Source organism: Nannospalax galili, unplaced genomic scaffold, assembly GCF_000622305.1.
Source record: "Nannospalax galili isolate Female #2095 unplaced genomic scaffold, S.galili_v1.0 scaffold911, whole genome shotgun sequence".
NCBI classification, from domain to species: Eukaryota; Metazoa; Chordata; class Mammalia; order Rodentia; family Spalacidae; genus Nannospalax; species Nannospalax galili.
In genome coordinates this window covers 840,136-862,568 of record NW_008329642.1, presented here as the reverse complement: position 1 = coordinate 862,568, position 22,433 = coordinate 840,136, and the positions used below count along the sequence as shown (strand labels likewise).

The following is a 22,433-nucleotide window of genomic DNA, read 5'->3' as shown; positions in this document are numbered from 1 at the left end:
GCTGGTCTGGAACTCATTACCTATCCCAGCCTGGCGTCAAACTCATGGTATGAGCTACCACATCGGGTTTCTTTTTTTTTTTTGGTCTTTTTGAGACAGGGTCTCCCTATAGCCCCAGCTGGCCTGGAACTCACTGTGTAGATGAGGCTGGCCTTGAACTCATATAGATTCACCAGCCTCTGCTTCCCCAGTGCCGGGTCCAAAGTGTATTCTTAAATGAAGAGACCCTTATTGTATATACCTTAATAAGTCTTCCTTTAGGGTTGGGATGTAGTTCGATGGTCGTTGTGTGTAGAGTGCTGGCCTGGCATGCATAAAGCACCAGGTTTGACCCCTGGCATTGCTAAAAACAGAATTTAGAAAAAAATTTATTATTTTTATGTGTATGAGTGTATTGCCTGCATGTATGTGAGCATGCCCGTGTTGTGCAGTGCTGTGGAGGTCAGAAGAGAGCTTGGAATTCCCCTGGAATTGGAGTTAAGGACGGTTCGTAGCTGCCATGTGGGTGCTGGGAATTGAACCCAGGTCCTCTACAAGAGCAGTTAGTGCTCTTAAGCACTAAGCCATCTCTCCAGCCCCCAAAACAGAATTTTTAAAAAGGCAAAAAACTGGGTGCTGGAGAGATGGTTCAGTGGTTAAGAACACTGGTTATTCTTGCAGAAGACCTGGGTTCATATTCCAGCACCCACATGGCAGCTAACAACTGTCCGTAACTCCAGTCCCAGGGGAAATGTCAGCCTCTTCTGTCCTCCACAGGCATTACATGACACGGGTGCACTTACCTACACACAGGCAATACATGCATACACATAAAATAAAAATAATAAAATTAAAAGAAAAAAAAAGGCAAAAAACCAAGTCTATATTTAAGACAAGTATATAAATTTTCAACTCAAAGTCCCCTAAGTATAAAGAAAAACAAAACAACAAAACAAAAGTAAAAGCCTAATACCTTCCCCAGAAACCAACTATGCTAAAATCAACAGAAAGGCTAGCTGAGAAAAGAAAAAAATGGGAGCCACTTGTCCCCCATACCTCCTGTGTCCCAATCAGAAGATAAGACAGAGTGGACATATTGGGAAAATCTTTTTTATTACCGTCTCTTGTGACAAAATAGCATTTTATACAAATAAAGTCACCCAGTTTATTTTGGACACAAAAACAATACAACATGGAATAAGGATCTTGAGTGACGTGGGAAGGAAGAAGGGCAGATCAGATCATTCGTGTTTCTTATATTCTGTGAAAAATAGATTTACAGGAAAAATAGACTTTTACAACTTCAGTGATCTCACATGATCCTTTGTAAAACAAGATCCATCTCCACCAGATCCCTCTGTGGTTAAGATGTTCTACAAGGAATTTAACATGATATTCAACGATTAGGTAGCGGCAGCACCTCCCACAGCAGGGTCCCCTAGGCACAGGCAAGGAGTCTGAGCTGTAGTCTTCGGGACTGTGCCCATTCCTAAACCTCACTGTTGTCACGGTGACACTGACTACCAGAAAAAAGTGACTCTACAGAGAAAAAACAACAGTACTCCAGGAGCCTCACAGGAGTAATAGGGCACACCAAGGTAGGGCTCACCCCGTCTGCACATTAGACAGATTATTAAATCCAATCCAGAAATGGGTTCCACTTCAACTGAAAAAAAGACAATTGCCAGATCACTGCCATTTCCAGAAACCACAGTCTATGGTCATCCTGATGCCTGTACATTACTGTCCCCAATTATAGGAAATCAGAAACCAAATCCTGAAGAACCTCAGAAATTTCATGGCCCTAAGGGAAGCTTTCTCTGCAAGGCAGCTCTGAGCCAGCAAGGCAACAGCCAGCCTCAGCCCCAAATACTGCTAGTCAATATTTCCTGTGTTTATGGTTTAGAACAAAATCAAACCAGGATCAACTTTGGAGAAGCTGGAAAGTCAGCTCGGCCCAAAGGCTATATAGGAAAGGAGAGGACTTCTCTCCGAGGCTGAGGACAAGGAAGGAGGTGGCCCTCCCTCATACCAGGAAGGGATCTGCCCAGCTGCTAGAATGTACTCCCTCTAGGAGCTGCCAGCTGCTCAGATTCCTGCTCTTGACAGAGGGCATGGCCTTCCCACACTGGAAGCTTGATTTTTCCCTCCTACCGTATGACCCACAAGAAAACTTGTCAACAACAGATATTTCCTTTAAGGCATGACTCCTGACTCAAACTTCTGCTTGGTTCAGTTCCTTTCAAAGTATGACTTCCAGTTCACTCAATTCAGGTACAAAGCTTGAAATTTCGTACTCATCCCAACAGCAATAAGCTTTCCTAAACAGCAAGACACAGAACACTGAACCTGTAGCAGCAGAGGAAGAGTGCTCCCATCCTGTCGGACACGACATTACCTAGCCTGAGAATGGTCTTCAATGAGAATACAGCCAGCTAACAGGGAAGAGGAGGCAGCACTACCCTAGTGAGAGTGTCCACCTCCTCCATCTTCCCGGGCCCACAAGAGTATAGGAGCAGTCCACCCTGGGCCCTGCTGAGCAGAGACTGGCAGCTCCAGAAAGCATACCCTACTAGTATTTAAATACCGGAAAGCAAACACTCTCCTAGCCAGGCTGCTCTAATAGAAAGAAACATTCTAAAGCTTGTCAAGAGCATGCAAACACCATCAGAGGAGCCACAGTGAGAAACAGGGTAAAGAGACAGTGCTGATATCTGTCCCCAGCAGCATATGGGACAGAGCCACACTAAGGCACCTGGATTTGGAGTGGACTCCAGTTCTGGGATTCACCAAAATGGTCATTAGGCACTCGTGTCACAGGGCTCCTGGGCTCTTCCCTTTCAGAGGGTAAATCCAGTGCCAGCATGAAGGGTAATCTAGGGCTTTCCCAATCAGAAAGCTGCCATCATATGGCATCACCAGTTCTCTGGTCAGACACAGCACATGGGGCTGAGGTTCAAGGCCACTGATGCTCTAGCAGACCGGTAGGGAGCCATGCTGGCCAAAGTCTGGCCCTTCTTCCCACGGTGCTATGCAACCTTCCTCCTAAGCACTTTGGAACCCAGCTCTTGTGGGTAATGTGATGCCTCACAGACACTTGGCACACATCTGGCTCTTACTACTAACACCCAACAATGCTAAATGGACCCCAGCCACAGGAGAGAGTTGCGGAGCCTGGGCAGAGCATGAGCACCTGAAGTCATCCACACAGACAACCTAGGGAGCCGAGGAGGTGGGGGTCAATCTGAGGACACACGCAACCCACAGAAGTACAGGAAGCTGTTTGGGAACACAGTGCTCTAACAGGCAACCTCAGCCTATGCCACCCTTTCCAAACACCCAAAACAGTTACAACAGCAGCTTGAAGGAAGATTGGAATATGCATTACTTAGGTTACTGAGGACCATCTGCCATATGGTTCTAGAAACTACTTCAGTAGAAAGGCAGATAGGAAAACCCTCCTAAGAAACCTAGAGTTTCCAAGGTAAATCCCCAACCAAAGTCAATCTTCTAGGCTCAGCTGTATACAGTCAAATTTCTCTTTAAAGCAGCTGCTGAGTTGTAACTACACCTCTCTCACCATGAGCTAGATTAGCCCTGGGAGCCAATCAATATTCTCAAATGTCTAACCAGATCATAGGTGATGGAACATCACAGAAATTTTATAAAAACTCCCCAAAAGAAGTCTGAAAATAAACCCAAAATACAAAAGACCTGCATTAAGCTCAAAAGACACTATGTCCCATGAGAAAAACTGACAAGGTCTGCTCCGAGACGCTCAGAAGTCAAGAGCCAAGAGAAAGAGAGCTCTGAGACGCTCAAAAGTCAAGAGCCAGGAGAAAGAGAGCAAGCTCATGTGTCCCCCAGAATGAGAACAGGAAGGCAGCATCAGGCAGACACATGGTCTATCCCCAGGACTGGCTGGCTGTGGGCAGCCTCCACACAAACAATTTCTCAATGTGGCAGCACCTCCCAGCCTTGGTGCTTGGCTCCCGGCTCCACCCTCCCTTCACTCCCTTTTTAAGTTTCTTCTAGTTAGCTGAAGACTGCACACAGGCTGAGGGCAGACTGTGCCAATGGCAACCCTGGAATGAGGGGGGTGAGCAGAGGGCTAAGTTCCAGTCACCCGCAGCACTCAGGAGCCCAGAAAAGGGATGGGAACCTGCAGGCTGGCCAGCCCAACTCTTCTCACTGAACTAGCTGTGCCCGGAGAGCCAGGCTTGTCAGGACAACCAGTGCACAGCTAACCTACACAGAAATAAACTTTTTTATCTGGATTCCAGGAGCCTTATCCTAATCTTTTGCTTCACTAAAATACCTCTGCGAACTAAGGGGCAGGGAAAAGGGAAGAAAGATACTGGGGAAAAGAAACAGTGCTAGTTAGCATCTCCTTAGAGCACATTCTACCCCAGCCATGGCTTCCTGGACCAGGTTCCAGATGGGTGTCAACAAACAGCAGCTGCAATTCCTTCTCTGTGTCTCGTGGCGGCAGCAAAGCACCTCCCTTTCCAGCCTGCAGCAGCTACTGGCCTCCATTATAGGCATAATCAGCCTTGTTGTGCATTATCAGCTTGTTGTCCACAAAATAGAAGCTGTCTGAGCGGGTCTCATAAGGGTTTTCAATCATCAGACGAACTGCAAGTTGGAAGAAGGAAAAGAAACAGAGCACATATGAATCTGTCCCACAATTAGATACAAAAAACTTGGTATTCCCTCCAAAATTCATAAGCCAGCACTTCTAAAAATCTGACTCTGCTGCATCAGAATAAAGCAGTTGAAACAGAAAAAGTCAGACCTTAGGAGTTAGAGGGACTAAAGAGGACCCTAAACTGAACACCATGTCCACTTCCACACCAATATACAACTCCTTGGTCACCCCTAGCCTGCATTCTTCCTGTCAGTGTCCTGGGAAATGTACTTTCCCTCACAGTCCATGACCACTTATTTCCTAGGTGCTCTTGGTTGACCCAACAAAGCCCTGACTTCTGTCTGGATCATTGCCCATATCTAGATATTCCAGTACAAATCCAGAAAGCTGTGCCTCTCTATGCCTACTTCTTATGGGCACCCCTGAAGCCAAAGGAATCCTAGGTATGAGTTCAAGGGAATAACAGGGAAGGAGCCTTCTCCAGAAAGGACTCTGGGATCCACCTGCAAGAGAACTAGGCAGAGGCCTGTTTGCCTAGTGATCTAAACTTAAGCCTCTGTTTGTTCACATCCCAGCCCTAACCTCTTTCACTACACTGAGAATAAAAAAATTTACAATTAGTACCTCTGATCAGTTCTAATTTAACGATCACATGCCATCTTGAGTCCCCTGGAGCAAAGGTTACTGTGTATTACAGTTCTCCAAAGGTGACACCGATTTTAAGTTTTTTTGAACTCATCCAGACCAAACCTGTTTGGTTTACATTCAGAGTGACCTCCAAACCCTTACAGCTAATGTGACTTCATATATAAAATTTTTCTTGCAAGTATCTGCATATTCCAGACCAACTTGTGGGGAGAAGTGCAAGTCAAAATCAGATGCCGTCACAGTGCCCTGCCCGACACACCTCGGCAGTCCCCTGTCCTACCTGGAAACAGTACTGCTACATAAGTAGAGGACCTGCTTTTCAGAGTATGGACTCTTTGAGGACTTTGTGATTCTGAGAAAACTGGTCAGTGGATTTGGAGCCGTTATCAAAATACGTATCTAAGCCTCACTATTCACAGGTTCCACTCAGTTGCACAAATATTAGGAAGCAATCTTCCTGAATTACCAGCAGAGGATGGTAGTTAGATCCAAGTCCAACAAACTGGTAAAGCCTATTCTCTCTAAGTCCCTATCTCCCTCTGCCTGGACTCCATAGCAGCCTTCTCCCTCTGGTGCCTTCCCAGTTCTGCCTTCATGTAACTGCAGGACTCTTCCTAAGACTGTTTCCATCCTCTCCTTCCTTCTGTTCCAAAACCTAAGTAGTTCTGGTGCTCCTGCTGGGTCTATTAGAATAGTTTATCTCATCAGCCCTCCATCTTGCAGAGAAACAGAGCCCTCAGTCCTTCCAGTCTCTTTAGTCTGAAATTTCACATCTGGCTCTGAACAGGCAAGAGCCAGTGACAAAGACACGAAGACACGGTGAAGGCCAGAAGTAACAGTGAGGGGAGGGTGCCTTAATCTAATCAGAGTCCCAGGAATGGTCCCAGGCCTGCTCTATCTCCCTCAGACACACCCTTTCCCACAGTACTCTGGACATCCTATGCTACTACATCCTTCCTGAGTCCCATTCAAGCAGAGTCAGGGTTGGAAAAAGACAGGAACAGTAGGGCTGCAGAGCCTAAGGTGGGATGACCCAGTGTACACCAAGTCACCACTGTCTGTTCCTTGTAACCCTCAGAATCTAGTTGTTAAGGTTCAGATAGCCCTGCCCCCTCACCAGCAGGATCCCAAGGACTTCTCATGCTCCTGAGAAAAGGGAACCTAGCTGATAAGCACCCTGGTCTTTGAAGTCAAGAGAAGCAGACTTTTCTCCACTGTTTGGCCAACACAGCAGGCTTGCCCTTTGATCTCTCAAGAGGACAGGTTTTAACAGTCCTGCTCTCCCACTCCCCCCCCCCACCAACTTTAAAAAACACACATCTTCCCACCTTCTGCAGGAGGCAGAAGCCTCCCTTTTAAAAGACCCCAGCTCAAGACCCAGGCAGACATTTTCCCTGCCCGGAAGGGAATCTGCCCCACGTGTTCCTTTGCTAATAAACCCTATTTTGATGGAGTTTTCATTTGCTCGTTCTCTGCCAATTTTTTACCTATCACTAGTGTTATAAAAAAGCGTCAGGAAATACATACTGACATCCTCAGAGAGTTGTGGAAACTCATAGATATGTTCACAAGTGTTCCTACTGCTGGGGATGCAGAAGCCAAAATCAAAGTCAAAGTTTTTCAGCAAACGTTCCCGGAAATAGTGTCGTTCGATCATTCGGAAGTTTGACACAGGTCTGTCTCCCACTGTGAACTCCACCCTGTAAGATAAATCTGTGTAAGCCTCTTTGCCTCTTCCTTCCTCTAAAGGCAACTTCAACCCAGGGGAACACATTCTTCCCTGTGAACAAGTGAAAATAACGGTACTCACGTGGCGCCCACTGTCCGCAGGCGAAGAAATGCTGGTGTGAACTGATAGCGAACAAAACGTCCTACACTGACATCCACATCCACACTCTCCTCCTCGGCATCCTCGTCCTGGTCTGAAATTGCACACAGAGTCTTATCTTGACTTCACCGTCTGAGCACCACCAGCACACACAGCACAAGAGCCCACTGACATACACCAACAGTGAACCTTCCTGTGCCAGCTCTGTGCCAATGCTTAAGAGACTCACAGCAGCCTTGCAGTGAGGTGGTCTGTCTTGATTTCACAGATAAGAAAGCACCCATTCAAAAAGGTTTAATCACATATCCAAAGTTCCCAAGTACTTAATAAAGGCAGCAGGGATTTGAACACAGGCCCATCTGACTGAAAGCCTGTTCTTTTGGGTTTTTTTTTTTTTTTTCCTTTGGTCTTTTTGAGACAGGGTCTCCCTGTAGTCCCAGTTGGCCTGGAACTCACTATGTAGACCAGGCTTGCCCTATTCTTAAACACTATGCTATCTGGCTTTTGTATAATTTGGGGGTCAGGGTATATCGTAATGGTGAAGCATGAAACACAGCTAGGTACTAAGCCTCTGATGCAGTCTAATTACACAGATTAGGTCTGTCTGCTGTTGATCAAGTTAAAGTGCCAAATACTAACCAGAAGAGTAAGATTACAAAAGTTAAACAGTTCCAAAAGTTCCTTTTGAAAACACAAGCATTTCTGAGAGGCACACTGCTAGAAATAATTGCTATTTCAGTTAAAGACACTGACCAATAACCTCAAAGAACTAATATCTATTTCAGGCCATTCAAGTCCAATCCTCTGACCACCTGGGAAAGAATGAAACAGATGGGCAATGAGCCACCAACACATGGGACCTCCACAAGGTCAGTCTTGGCCTCTGGTCTTGCCAGCTCCTTAAAGATTTGTAACCATCAGTCAGGTGTGATGGAGCATGCCTGTAGTCCCAGCGCTTGGGAGGCAGCGGCAGGTGGATCTCTGTGAGTTCAAGGCCATCCTGGTCTACACAGAGTCCCAGACCAGCTGGGACTACAAGGAGACCCTGTCTCAAAAGATAAAAAAAAAAAAAAGATTTGTAGCCATCATAATGTGAACAAGGAAGGGCAATCAATCTCCAGATCTAAGCAAATGGGTGCCTTGAGTATAAAACATCTCTGCTAGTGACATCTCAAGAGCACGGGGCAACTGAATTGATTGGGGTTCATATCCAAAGCTAGAAGCTCTGGCTCCACTGATACAATTCAAACTCATCAAAACAAGTGTTGCAGGAAGGAACAGCTTTCATATGAGGATATCTGAAAGGAATCAAGATCCTTAAAGGTAGAGACGGGGGAGGATGGAAATTCAGACACAACAGTATAGTAGAAAGAAACTGCAGGACAATCATTGATCCTATAGAGGGTGTTTGTGCTCTAACAAACCACTAGCTCCAGGAGACACTACATCTCCAGTTCTGTGTTCTAAAGACTTCTGTGGTCTCCTGGCCCAAAATGAATCACCCGGGACGTGCGTCATAGCACAGGAACTGGCTCCTGAGAGCTAATTTAAGAAGTTCAAGCAGATGTGTTCCACAGGTTTGTGCTTTCAAAAAATGGTGAAGAGTAAAATCCAAAGTAGGAGTAGTAGGTGTCATGACTGACTCTGAAGGTGATAAGAAACTCCTCAAACAGTCAAAGCAGCAGGCCAAGGAAAGGGTAAGAAATATAAAGCTGGGGCTGGAGAGATGGCTTAGCAGTTAAGAACACTGGCTGTTCTTGCAGAAGACCCGGGTTTGAATCCCAGCGCCCACATGGCAGCTAACAACTGTCCGTAACTCCAGTTTCAGGGGATCCAACAGCCTCTTCTGTCCTCCGTGGCCACTGCCCGATACAGGTGCACTTACCTACATGCAGGCAATACACACACACACATAAAAATAATATTTTTAAAAAAAAGAAATATAAAGCCTTCAAGCAGGGATTTTTTATAACCAGAGGAAATAATGAGTTAATACAGAGAAGGCTGCAAGGAAGGCCTCTCTGGTCACAGAAAAGTAGGAAGAAATCTGGTGAGGGGCTGGGATGTAGTTTAGTAGCAGAGCTTTTGACCCTGAGTTGTGTCCTCAACACCAGGAAGGACAAAAGGAGGGAAGAAAGGAAGGAAAGAAATATGGCCAAAATGAGCTGGGTGTGTCCTTAAACCAAGCACGGCTCTGGTCTGCAATTCCAGTACTCAGGAGACTAAGGTAGGAGTTCAAGAACAGCCTGAAGCTACACAGTATTCTCCAGGCCAGCAGAAAAAGACCAAAAAAAACCCCAAACAAACAAAAACAAAAATGAACAACCAAAAAAATCACCACCAGGTTGTAAAGATGGCTCAGTGGGAAAAAGCTTGCTGCACAAGCCTGATGACCTGAGCTGGATCCCTGGAACAGATAGTGGAAGGGAGAACCAATTTCCAAAACTGATGCTGTGACATGTGTGTGCCCATGCTCATATAAACACACATCTATCTCTCTCTCTCTCTCTCTCTCTCTCTCTCTCTCTCTCACACACACACACACACACACACACACAAATAATCAATGCAATAAAAGTTTTAAAACAATATCCCCACCTATAATCCTAGCACTTGAGGAGAGGTAAAGAGTCAGTGAAGGTCATCTTCATTTATACAGTTGAAGCTAGCTTAACTACTATGCTTCAATTTTTTTTTAAAAGATAGGGGCTGAACAGATGGCCCAGTGGTTGAGAGACTTGCTGCTCTTGCAGTGGACCCAGCACCCACATAGTGGCTAACAACGTTTGTAACTCCAGTTCCAGGGAATCCAATGCCCTCTTCTGGCCTCAGCGGGCATTGCATGACACAGACGCACTTAAACAAGCAGGTAATGCATGCATATACATAAAACATTTTTTTAAAAATCCATAGATTCATCATTAGTTAAAAGTACTGACTGCCATTGCAAAGGACCCAAGTTTAGTTCCCAGAACCATGTTGGGCAGCTCACAACCACCTGTAATTCTAGCTCCAGGGGGACCCAACTGAAGGCAGCTGTACAGGACTTACTAGGAAATCTAAAGCACTACTTAAAGGCAAGCAAGAGACTGGAGTAAAATTGCCTCTCAGTCTGGAAATCACAGTACCACCCTTCCAAAGGACTCAAGTTTGGAGTTTTCCTCATTCTAGCTTAACTTCAAGGCTTGCTTTTCTGACTGAAGGCAGTATGAATTAATGAACAAAGGATCTTAAGGAACTATCACTTAGAAATTCCAGGTCTCAGCTCCTTCTTCGTAAAAAGAGGATGACAATTCAGTGACATGATTACATAAGGTAATAAGCAGAAGAACTGGACAGTGCAACCATCCAATAAACATGAGCTTTCTATGCTGTGGTTGGTGACACATGCCTACAATCCCAGCACTTGGGAGGAAGAGTACATGTAAGGAGTTGAAGAGCAGACTTAGATACTTGGCAAGTTCTAGGCCAGTCTGGGCTACATAAGAATCTGTCTGAAAAAACAGAACAGCCAGGTATGATGGTGCATGCCTTTAATCAAGTACCAGGAAGCAGAGGTCAGATGGATATCTGTGGGCGCAAGGCTAGCCTGATCTATATAGTGACCTCTAGGTCAGTCAGGGCTACACAATGAGACTGTCTCAAACAACAAAACAGGGCTCAGTGTAAAGGTAGTTGTCGTGTAAGCCTGGTGACCTGAGTTTAATCCTTAGAACCCACATAAAGGTGGAAATAGAGAACTGACTCCACAAAGCTGTTCTCTGATCTCCATACATGTACCATGGCAAGCATACCCACAGACATATACACACAATAAATACAATTAAAAAAATTTAGGCAGGCATGGTGGCGCACACCTGTAGTCCCAGCACTTGGGAGGCAGAGGCAGGTGGATCTTTGTGAGTTCAAGTCCAGCCCGGTCTACATAGTGAGTCCCAGGACAGCTTGGGCTACAGGAAGACCCTGTCTCAAAAAGACCAAAAAAGAAAAAAAAAAAACCTAAGCTCCCAAATATCAGCCTTTTAATGCAGTTTCAAAACAGCATAAGGGCAGGCCAGGCCACAGACTGTGGAAGTGGGGCACGCTACCATCCACAGAACAGGTGCAACAGCACACAAATACTGAGCTTTTCAAAGATCTTTTGCTTATGCTGTCAAGTGATCCCCACAGTATTGAGACCTACCTGAAATGGAAGGTTTAGCAATCTCAAAAAGCACTGTCCCTGTCTCCAGATCTCGAATTTTGAAGCGAGTAAAATCAATACTGTAGACATTGTCTTCAGGTTTACATAAATAATCTGAAAATGAAAAAGACCAGTGCTGTTAAATAATCCAAAATAAAGTTATTTCATTCTCAAGTTGTAAAGCAAACTAGTTTTTCTCCTATGGAATTCATTTAACACATTCCCACAAACATTTATCCTCTTGTAGTATCATAAGCAAAAGTCATATTGGCAGAATTAGGGAATTCAAGAAAGAAATGGGGTGGGGGGAATGAAATGACTCAGCAAGTTAAGGTGCTGCCATCTGGAACCCATGTAAAGGTGGAAGGAGAGAACAGAACGGACTCCACAAAGTTGTTCTCTGACCTCCACACATGCACAGTGGCACACATGCATAATAAAGAAAAAAGGGCAGAACATTAGTATAGATGAAAGAGCATCAGAAACCCTTTCTTTGGAAACAAGTTAGATGAAATTTATTTTAAAGAAATTCATGGTAAAATATGTACTGTAGCCATGTCTGGTAGTACACACCTGTAATCTTAGCACTCAGGAAGCTGAGGCAGGAAGACTAAAAGGCCACCTTGGGCTCTAAAATCAAACCCTGTTTTATGTAGCTCAATTGGTCCAGTGCTTGCCTACCATGCATGAAGCCTTGGGTTCAATCCTTAGCGTTACATAAAACCAGGCATGGTAGTGCATACCTGTAATCCAACAGTCTGGAAATGAAGGAAGGGGGATCAGGAATTCAAGGTTATCCTCAGTTACATAGTGAATTTGGCCAGTGTGGGCTACATGAGACCTTGATTTTAAATACAAAGTCGGGCATGGTGTACACACCTGTAATCCCAAGACTCAGGAGGTTGAGAGGCAGGATGCAGGTAGTCCAGGTCTGAGTTGCCAAAATTGGCAAGTAAAAATAAAAAATACATAAAGGAATCAGGTGTGATAGCACACACCTAGCACTTACAAAGTTGAGGCAGAAGAATCAGAAATTCAAGACCAGCCTTGACTATATAGCTCAAAGCCAATCCAGGTTACATTGTTTCTCTCTCTCTCTCTCTCTCTCTCTCTCTCTCTCTCTCTCTCTCTCTCTCTCTCCCTCCTCTCTCTTTAAAAAAAAAAAAAAGGCAAATGAGATGGTTTAGCACTTAGCAGGTAAAGGAGCTTGCCACCAAGCCTGACAACTTGATTTTGATCTCTGGAACCCACCCCCACAAACTGTCCTTTGACCTCTACACGTGCACTATGGCTCTCATGCACAGACACACACATGCACAAAATAAATAAATGAATGTTTAAAAAAAAAAAAAAAAGTTCCCAGGCTCAGGGAACATCAAGGAAAAGGAGGTAGAAAGAATGTTAAGAGCTGGAGGATGGGGAGGAATGGTGGGAAAAATGCTGGCTTCTGGACATGCCTCACTGCAGTTTGGGTAGCAAACAATCTGCATAAGATCAAGCCAACAAGATAAGTCAACTTTCCATCAGGCAGCACTAACTGGATTCAGTGAGTTACCAAAAAAAACCCAATAACCATGAAGGTGGAAAGGGGGAGGGTATCCAGGAGGAGTAGAAGGAGGTAGTTGGGATGGATATGGTCAAGATACATTGTATACATGTATGAAATTGTCAAAGAATAAATAAATAAAAGATTTTTTTTTGTCTTTTTGAGACAGAGTCTCCTGTAGCCCCAGCGGCCTTGAACTCACTATGTAGACCAGACTGGCCTTGAACTCAAAGAGATCCGCCTGCTTCTGCATCCTGAGTGTTAGGATAATAAAAGATATTTTTAAAAAATTATTGCCAGGTGTTGTGGCATACACCTTTAGTCCCCAGCACTCAGGAGGCAGACACAGGTGGATCTCTGAGAGTTCAAGACCAGCCTGGTCTAGAGTGAGTTCCAGGCCAGCTGGGGCTACAGGAAGACCCTGTCTCAAAAAGACCAAAAAAAAAAAAAAAAGAAAAGAAAAAGAAAAAAGGAAAATTATTTAATGAGGCCAATAATCCCAGCACTTGGGAGGCAGAGGCAGGCAGATCGCTGTAAGTTTCAGATCAGCCAGGCTAAGACCCTATATCAAAAAAAAAAATTGTTTGCTTAATGTACACTAACAGGTCATACATACGGTGCTGTCTGCCACCTTTATCAGAAAACAGATGAACAAACTTTTCTGAAAAAGGTCAGGTTATAAATAATTCAGGTCTGCAGCCATACATTACATGCCATAAATACTCAACTTTATCACTGGAACACAAAAGAGTCTATGGACACTAAATCAATTAGCCTGACTATATCCAATAAAACATGCATACTGGAATCTGAATTTAATATAATAACCACATGTAACAAGAGTTCAACATTTATTTTTAACCACTTCAAAGGTTAAAAACCACTCTTAATTTGTAGGCTGCATAGAACCATGCACGAATGAATAAGGTAGCAGGTGAACAGAGCCAGTGAAAACATTAGGCCAAAGTGAAGAAGAGCCTACAACAACCTGAGAAGCTAATCAGAACAGTACCTCCCAGCAAATGCAGCTCTGTAATGACTGCCAACAGCATCTTCTCAACTCATTGTGACACTATCTCACTTGGCTCACTCTTTGTGATAGCTGTTCCATGTTTTACAAGCTGTCTCCACTAAGATGGCAAACTGATCATTCTCCAACTCTGAAACTGTCTGACCTGGGGTCTGTGTCTTTAGGAGGTAGCTCAATAGATAACTTGCAGAACAGAACAAGTAAGGCTTTAAGAGGAATAACAAAAGCCAAAGGTCACTAAGCTCTGAGCTGTGGCTTTCTCTAAGGACCTGCAGAGGTGGGCTTTTGGGCAATGGTACAGCTCCCAAGCCCTCGGACGAGACCTGATGCTCCTAGAGTGAGAAGGGCTAGACATTAGAGAGGCCTATGTCACACTGTTGTCAGGAACAAACAGGATGTTGTTAGAGGTCAGGTCCAAATGCTTCTGTACCCTCAAATCCCAAAATGAAAACTGAGAACAGAAGCAGCTTTTTCACTGTTTCAAAGAAACCAAATAGTAAGAGTGTCTAAAGATGCACTCAGGCATGCAAAGGACAGAGCCAACACAGTGATAGGAAACTAGGTCATCAAAATACCTAAAATCAAGTCAAGTGTATTTTAGGAGATGGAGATTCCCTTTTGCACAGGCTGACCCAGTAGCCACTTTCTCCAAACTCTGTTTCCAAAACAGTGGCACCACCACCAACAACCTGACCACCTCAGCAGCCTGGACTAAGCAATGCAATCCAGCAGACATGGTGACATCTTGAGGGCAGTGGGATTAGAAGTCTGAAGTGCAGGGGAGGCGGGAAGAATAGGCCAAGGTTAATCAGGTAACTGCAAACTCCTGGGGGAAAATATCAGCAAAAGATATGGTCAAATCAGGGCCGGAGCTTGTGGACAGCAAAATGAGGGAGATCTGGGACAGAGTGGACAATACATTTCTTCCCATCCTTGTACGCTGAAAAGACAGAATGGTTGTTTTATGCAATAATCACATTTCTGAAACCCTGACATAACTCTTAATTCACTAGCAAAAAATGTAAAGAGCAAGATTCAAGTGCCAGTAAGTACAAACACTCAAACTTTATTACTTTTCCTGTGGCACACCATTTTAAATTTGTACAAAATGCTACAGCCATGTGTTTTGGAGAAGCACACAAAAGGGTAGCGCCTAGCTCCCAAGCCCGGAGGGGGCCAAAGCAGGGGCGGTATCGGGGAAGCGAGGTCAGTGGCCTGGGCCGAGGGAGGTAGGAGTCAGCAGGTAGGGGCTGGGGCGTGGCAGAGGGCTGTGGAAGCTGGGGTAGACCAGAAGGCTGGGCGGGAACTTCACTACGGGCTGGGCAGGGGTCGAGGAGGGAAGGCGTTACACCCTGCCCAGCTCAGCTCCACCCCGGTTCCGTCCCCTCGGGTCCCGCCGAGCCGCAGCGCGGGGCAGAAGACGTTGCCCGCGGGTCCGGGGCGGGGCAGCACGAGCCCACGGCACTGCGGCCTGGCCGGCCGAGTGGGCCCAAGCGGATTCCCGCGCCCCGGCCCGTCCCGGTCCCCCGCCCGGCGCAAAGGAAGGGTGGACCCCGCACTCACTCTCGGTCACCCGGTTGAGGCGCAGGACGTGCTCAGGACGAATGGCGTCCAGCGCCAGCAGGTCCTGCTCCGTGACCGCTGCTGCGAGGCCCTCGTCGGCCGAATGGTGGGGCGCCTGCCGCCGCACCTTGAGTCGGTTCAGGACGCCGCCGCCCGCCTTTTTCTTCTCCTCCTTGCCGGCCACCAGCACCCCCGGCCCAGCCGCCGACCCGGCGGTCGCAGTCTTCGGGTTCGACCCGTTCATCGCTCCACAGCCAAGATGGCCGCCACCTCCACAGCGCCGTAACTATGGTGAGGGCCGGCCCGGGCACCTGTGGGCGGGGCCGGGGCGGGGCCTGCGGGAGCGGCAGCCAGGCCCAGCTTGATGAGGTCAGGTGTAAACCCAGAGACTATGGGACCTTAGGAGCCCCACACTCCCGATCCAGGCCCAGTGGTCACCACTGATATACTTAATATAACATCCTTAGAAAATAAATGACCAGGCGTGGTGGCGCACCCCTTTAATCCCAGCTCTCGGGAGGCAGAGGCAGGCGGATCTCTATGAGATCCAGGTGAGCCTGGTCTATATAGCTAGTTCCAGGCCAGCTGGGGCTAAAGGGAGACCCTGTCTAAAAAATAAATAAATATAATCTCAGCAACTCGGGAGACAGAAACTGGTGGATCCCTGTGAGATCGAGGCCAGCCTGGTCTATATAGCTAGTTCCAGGCCAGTTGAGGCTACAGGGAGACCCTGTCTCAAAAAGACCAAAAGAATAAAAAATAGGTAAGTAAATAAAATATATTCTTAGAATCAAATGAATATAAAAGGTGGACGGACAAGGCACCTTGAGAAAAATGTTATTAATAGTATTCACATAAAAAATAAAACAGTGCTTGCTATGCAAAGGCCACCTTCAAGACAAGCTTTCCAATTAGATTGCCATCCCTATATCCCTGCTGTGCCAGATTTTGAGCTAGACATTGAGCTAGGTAGCTACAAGAAATAAAAAGAGGGCAGTAATCGAATCTGCCTTGTTTGCCACCGTATTCCCAGAAGTTTACCAAGTGCCCAACACATCTTAGGTGCTCAAAAATGACTGAATGGGTGAAAGTCTGAGTCATGTCACCCCGCTCTCCATGAAGGAGTTCCCACTTTGCAGGGAAGACAATGAAGTCTACAGGGCATAATATGACCTTTCCTGAGTGGTGGGTAAGTAGGGGCTAGAAGAAAACTGACTCTGCTGACTGCTGTTAAGTGGTACAGCAAAGGTATCAAAACACAGGAGTAGTTTGCTCTGACCTGGTTTGGGAAGTCAAAGGTTTCAAGATGACTGGATTTCACCTAGTGGAACAGGCTAGGGAAAAGCTGTGCTTTGTTACCCCTACCCCAAGTAAAGTGGTCAGAGAACAACTTTATGGAATCAGTTCTCCTTCCACCTTTACACAGTTTCTGGGAACCAGGTTCAGGTGTCCAGGCCTGCACATGCCTTTACCCACTGACCCACCTCTCCATTCCTCAGGATTCTTGGTGTGTGTGTGTGTGTGTGTGTGTGAGGGGGGGGGGGGGACTCATTATGCAGCCCCTGGCTAGCTTGAAACTTGCTGGTCTCGCCTTAAACTACAGAGATCCTCCTACCTCTGCCTTTCAAGTGCTAAGGTAAAAGGCTACGTATGCCACCACGACCAGCTTCCTTAAGATTTTTTTTTTTTTATGTGTGTATTGCCTCCATGTAGGTAAGTGCGCCTGTGCCGTGCAATGCCTGTGGAGGACAGAAGAGGCTGTTGGATCCCCTGGAATTGGAGTTACGGACAGTTGTTAGCTGCCATGTGGGTGCTGGGATTCGAACCTAGGTCTTCTGCAAGAACAGTCAGTGTTCTTAACTGCTAAGCCATCTCTCCGACCCAGGATTTTTTTTTTTAACTAATAATTTTTATTTTAAGTGCAAGAGTGTTTTGCCTGCATGTATCTAAGTGCACCATGTGCATGAAGTACCTGCAGAGTTCAGAAGAGGGCACTGGATCCCCTGGAACTGGAGTGAGGTCATCATACAGGTGCTGGGAACCAAACCCAGGTCCTCTTCTAGAGCAATCAGTGTTCTCAACCACTGAGCCATCTTTCTAGCCCCCCTCAGGATTCTTAATATACTCTTCTTTGTTGATTGATGGAAAGTATCTGCTGGATCCAACGTCATCTTGCAGCCAAATTTCAGCCAGTATGAAATCCCGGTCTTCTGCCAATGGTCAGTCACAAGACATAACTTGCACCAGGTCTTATTGGAAACATCTCCCCTGACACAAAGGGTTTGGGAGAGACTGTTAGGCCTTACATTGTTTCTCAACAAAGGCCACACCTGATCCCACCCCAGCTGCCCAGTTGGGTGGAAAAGTATTTTGCCAAGTTCCTGTCTAGATGCCACCTTGCCTTGAGAGATTAGCATCCAGTGGTGCTTACCAAACTGTTCAGGGAGATTTTAATGTTTAAAGAGAATTAAAAGTCTTTCCTTTTGCAACAACTCCTCTTTAAAGCACTCAATAGTGAATAGTTACTGAACATTTTCCAGAACTCTAATATGCTATTTGATTTTTATTGCCAAGAAGGTGGTTTAGCATGCAGTCATTTCTCAGAAACATACTCATCAAACATTTCTTCTAAGAGCACCAGGACTAGAATTATCTAGACCCCAGATATTTTCTAAGGATCATGACAAATGTGTCAACTCCATCTTCAACTCTACATCCATGAATTTAGCTATATGTATGCACAGAGGTGCTTATTGCAGGACCATTTATGACACTGACAGTCATATAACTGTTTAAAGGAATGCGCTTGATCTACATGTACTAGTATCAAATATCTCAAAGATTTATTAAGTGTGAGAAAAGCAAGGCACATAATCCTACTTCTTTAAAATAAAAATATATGGGGGGATGGAGAGATGACTCAGCAGTTAAAAGCTCTTGCAGAGGACCTGGGTTCGATTCCCAGCACCCACATGGCAGCTAACAATCATCTGTTAACTCCAGTTCCCGGAGATTCAACACCCTCTTCTGACCTCTTCAGGCATGGCATGACACAGGTGTACTTACATACATGCAGGCAATACACATAAAATAAAAATAAATAAAATAAAAATATATAGATATGAGGATGTGCCCTTGCAATTGTAAAGGGAGAGGTCTAGAGAAGCTAAAAGCACTTGCTACATAGTCATAAGGACCAGAGTTTGGATCTCAGTACCCATGTAACAAGCCGGCATCCAAGCCCATCCTAGCTCTGAGTGCGGAGAAACAGAAGAATCTCTAGGGCTTCCTGGCTTTCAGCCCAGCCAAGAAAACTTGAGCCTCAGGCTCAGGGAGAGACCCTGCCTCTGAGGAATAGGTAGAGAGTGACAGAGAAAACACTCTATACCTTCTTTTGGCTTCTGTGCCTATACACACACACACACACACACACACACACACAGGAACACATACATTCACCCAGACACAGATAGATTTATAAATCTTGTATTTTTTTTTTTTGAGACAGGGTCTCCCTGTAGCCCCAGATGGCCTCACTATATAGACCAGCTGACCTTAAATTTACAGAGATCCACCTGCCTCTGCCTCCCAAATGCTGGGACTAAAGGCAGGCACCACCACACCCAGCCACATTAATAAATCTTTTAAAAATGTTAACCTTAGACCAGCAGGATGGCTCAGTGGGTAAAGGTACTTGTAGCCAAACCCAAATGTCCTGTGTTTGATTCCCAGGACTCACATGGTAGAGGACCAACTCCCACAAGTTATCCTTTGACCTCCATTCGTGCACTATAGCATGCACACTCACTGAATAAATAAATTTAAAAATGTTAACCTTGATTACTTTTTGCAAAAATTGTATTAGAAGGAGCTATAGGGGATATTCACTCTTTACACTATTTAGAGCTATTTCTGCCATAAACATGGTCATCGGTTTGTAGACTCTCTCTCTCTCTCTCTCTCTGTGTGTGTATGTGTGTGTGCATGTGTGTTTTCTAGTTAGTTTTTATTGTCAGCTTGACAGAACCGAGTCACCTGGGAAAAGGGAGTCTAAACTGAGGGATTTCCCAGATATGACTGGCCTGTGGCCATGTCTATGGAAAATTGTCTTAATTATCTTGATTGATGTGGACGTGCCCAGCCCACTGTGGGCAGTGCCACCCCGGGCAGGTATTCCTGGGTTGTATAAGAAAGCTGGTTGATGGGCTGGAGAGATGGCTCAGCAGTTAAGAGCATAGGCTGCTTTTGCAGAGGACCAGGTTTTGATTCCCAGCATCCACATGGCAGCTAACAACTGTCCATATCTCCAGTTCCAAGGGATCCTCCTCTCTGACCTCCGTGGGCATTACATGATATGGGTGCACTTACATACATTCAGGCAATACACTCATACATATAAAAGTAATAAAATAGTTTTTAAAATGAAAGCTGGTTGAGGGCCGGTCGTGGTGGCACATGCCTTTAATCCCAGCACTTGGGAGGCAGAGGCAGGCAGATCTTTGTGAGTTCAAGGTCAGCTGGTCTATATAGTGAGGCCATCTGGGGCTACAGGGAGACCCTGTGTCAAAAAGACAAAAAAATAAAATAAAATAAATATAAATGACCTATAGGTACATGAAAAATGTTCAACATCTTTAGCCATAAAGGAAATGCAAACCAAAACTGCACTGAAATAGTATTACACCTTAATCAGAATGGCTGGAGAGATGACTCAGTGGTTACAAGCACTGGCTGCTCTTGCAGAAGACTTGGGTTCAGTTCCAAGCCCAAATGGAGGCTAACAAATACCCATAATCCCAGTTTCAGGGGATTTGATGCCCTCTTCCAACCTCCCCAGGTATTGCACACATGTGGTATACTTACATAATGCATGCAAAACACTCACATAAAATTTAGATTAAAAATTTTTTTTTCTGGGGCTGAAGAGATGGCTCAGCAGATAAGAACACTGGTTCTTGCAGAAGATTCAGGTTTTAATCCCAGCACCCACATGGCAGCTAACAACTGTAACTCCAGTCCCAGGAGATCCACATGGAAGGAGAGAACTGTCTCCTGTTTCCTATAAGTTGTCCTCTGAACCCCCAAACACATGCCATGGCACACACCCACACACAAATGAATGTAATAAAACTTTTTAAAATGTTGTATATAGCTGGTGTGGTGGCGCACACCTTTAATCCCAGCACTTGGGAGGCAGAGGCAAGTGGATCTTTGTGAGTTCAAAGCCAGCCTGGTCTACATAGTGAGTTCCAGGCCAGCTGGGGCTACAGGGAGACCCTGTCTCAAAAAGACCAAAACAAAAAAAATGTTATATATATGCAAATATGTATTAAATGTTATATATATGTATTAAATGTTATATATATGCAAATATGTATTAAATAAAAGATAGTCACTTGTATTATCCTGAGTAGAGAGACAGAACTAATTATTTGCTGGGCAGGATGAAGTTGGGAATATAGTCTAGTGGTAAAGTACTTACCTAGCATGTGCAAAGCCCTAGGTTTAATCCCCAGTACCACATACACAAAAAGAAAACAAGAGTTTTTCATGTTTTTTATCCAGCGTAATTAAAGAATAATATATAGAGCCAGGTATGGTGGTTCACAAGCACTCAGGAGGCAGAGGCAAGTGGATCGCTATGAGATTGAGACCAGCCTGGTCTACATAGCGAGTTCCAGGCCAGCTGTAGCTACAGGGAGACCCTAAAAAAATAATAATTTAAAAATGTAGTGTTTTGCTGGCATATATGTAAGTGCACCAGTGTCATGAAGTGTCTGAAGAGGGCATCAGATCCTCTGGAACTAGAGTTACAAACAGTTGTTAGCCACCATGTGGGGGTACTGGGAATCAAACCTGGGTCCTCTGCAAGAACAATGTTCTAAACCAATGAGCCATCTCTCCAGCCCCTTTCTACCATTCATTTATTCATTTATTCTTTATCTTATTTATTGACAGGGTCTCCCTGTAGCCCCAGCTTGCCTGGAACTTGCTATGCAGACCAGGCTGGCCTTGATCTCACAGAGATCCACCTGCCTCTGCTTCCTGAGTGTTGGGATTAAAGGCATGCTACTACCTTTTTATGACAGGGGGGATCTTTTTGAGATAGGATCTCCCTATAGCCCTAGCTAGTCTGGAACTCTCTACATAGACCAGGCTGGCCTAAAAATATCTGCCTGCCTCTGCCTCTCAAGTGCTAGAAGTAAAAGCATGTGCCACCACATCCAGCATTTTGGGATTTTTTTTTTCTTGTTTTGCCACCTTATTTTTTGAGACAGGGTCTCTACTTCAGCTGAACTGGCTCACCAGTGAACCCCTGGGACCTGTCTCTGCACTGCAGGATTGAGGTTACAGGTGTATGCCATCACCTCTAGCTTTTTACATGGGTGCTGGGGATCCAAACTAAGATCCTCATGCTTTCAAGGCATGCACTTTACCCACAGAGACATCCGCCAGCCCCTATATTTATATAGTTTCATTTCACTAAAACTTAAAAAGTTGCTTTCATATTATGAGAAAGAATATATTTCCCTGTACTCAGGAGGCTGAGGCATGATTGCTGAGTTTGAGGTTAGCCGTGGCTACATGTTAAGTTCCAGGCCGCCCTCATCTAGAGTGCAACCCTGTCTCAAAAACAGAAAACGTATACATATAACCCAAGTAGCTTCCTCCATTCTCAATATTCTGCACTGAGCCTTTGTAAGTCCCTTTACGTTTTTAAAATTATTTATTGTATATGTGTGTGGGGGAGGTATATCCCATAATGCAAGTGTGGAGGTCAGAAGACAACTAGGGAGAGTTGGTTCTCTCCTTCTACCATGTGGGTCCCAGGGATCAGACTCAGTTGTCAGGCACCTTTTTCATGGCATTCAATATACAGGTTTGGGGCGGAGCATGGTATTACATGCCTCTAACCCAGCACTTGGGAGATAAAGGAAGGATTACAAGTTCAAAGCCAGCCTAAACTACAGTGAGACCTTGTCTCAAAAATTAAAAAGTTCAGGGGAC

At 45.3% G+C, this 22,433-nt stretch overlaps 1 protein-coding gene across 2 annotated transcripts; it reads right to left on the bottom strand.

The window, feature by feature from the left end:
- Nucleotides 1-1,073: 1,073 nt before the first annotated feature.
- On the bottom strand, nucleotides 1,074-15,716 carry Unc119b (unc-119 lipid binding chaperone B). Of its 2 annotated transcripts, none has more exons than XM_008840663.3 (5): nucleotides 15,426-15,716; nucleotides 11,287-11,400; nucleotides 7,086-7,197; nucleotides 6,803-6,975; nucleotides 1,074-4,614 (listed from the first exon to the last, which is right to left on the bottom strand). In XM_008840663.3, the coding sequence occupies exons 1-5, from the start codon at nucleotides 15,667-15,669 to the stop codon at nucleotides 4,502-4,504; spliced, it is 756 nt and encodes a 251-aa protein (XP_008838885.1). In that variant the 5' UTR covers nucleotides 15,670-15,716; the 3' UTR covers nucleotides 1,074-4,501. The 2 variants fall into 2 exon arrangements, with proteins under 2 accessions (XP_008838885.1, XP_008838894.1); XM_008840672.2 differs by having other exon boundaries at nucleotides 6,807-6,975.
- Nucleotides 15,717-22,433: the final 6,717 nt, after the last annotated feature.

Coding starts and splice junctions, on each gene's coding strand:
- Unc119b (XM_008840663.3), bottom strand. CDS start 15,669: ATGAACGGGTCGAACCCGAAGACTGCGACCGCCGGGTCGGCGGCTGGG. Junction 11,401..15,425: donor CCTCAACCGGGTGACCGAGA/GTGAGTGCGGGG, acceptor TTTCATTTTCAG/ATTATTTATGTAAACCTGAA. Junction 4,615..6,802: donor ACAACTCTCTGAGGATGTCA/GTATGTATTTCC, acceptor TCCAACTTGCAG/TTCGTCTGATGATTGAAAAC.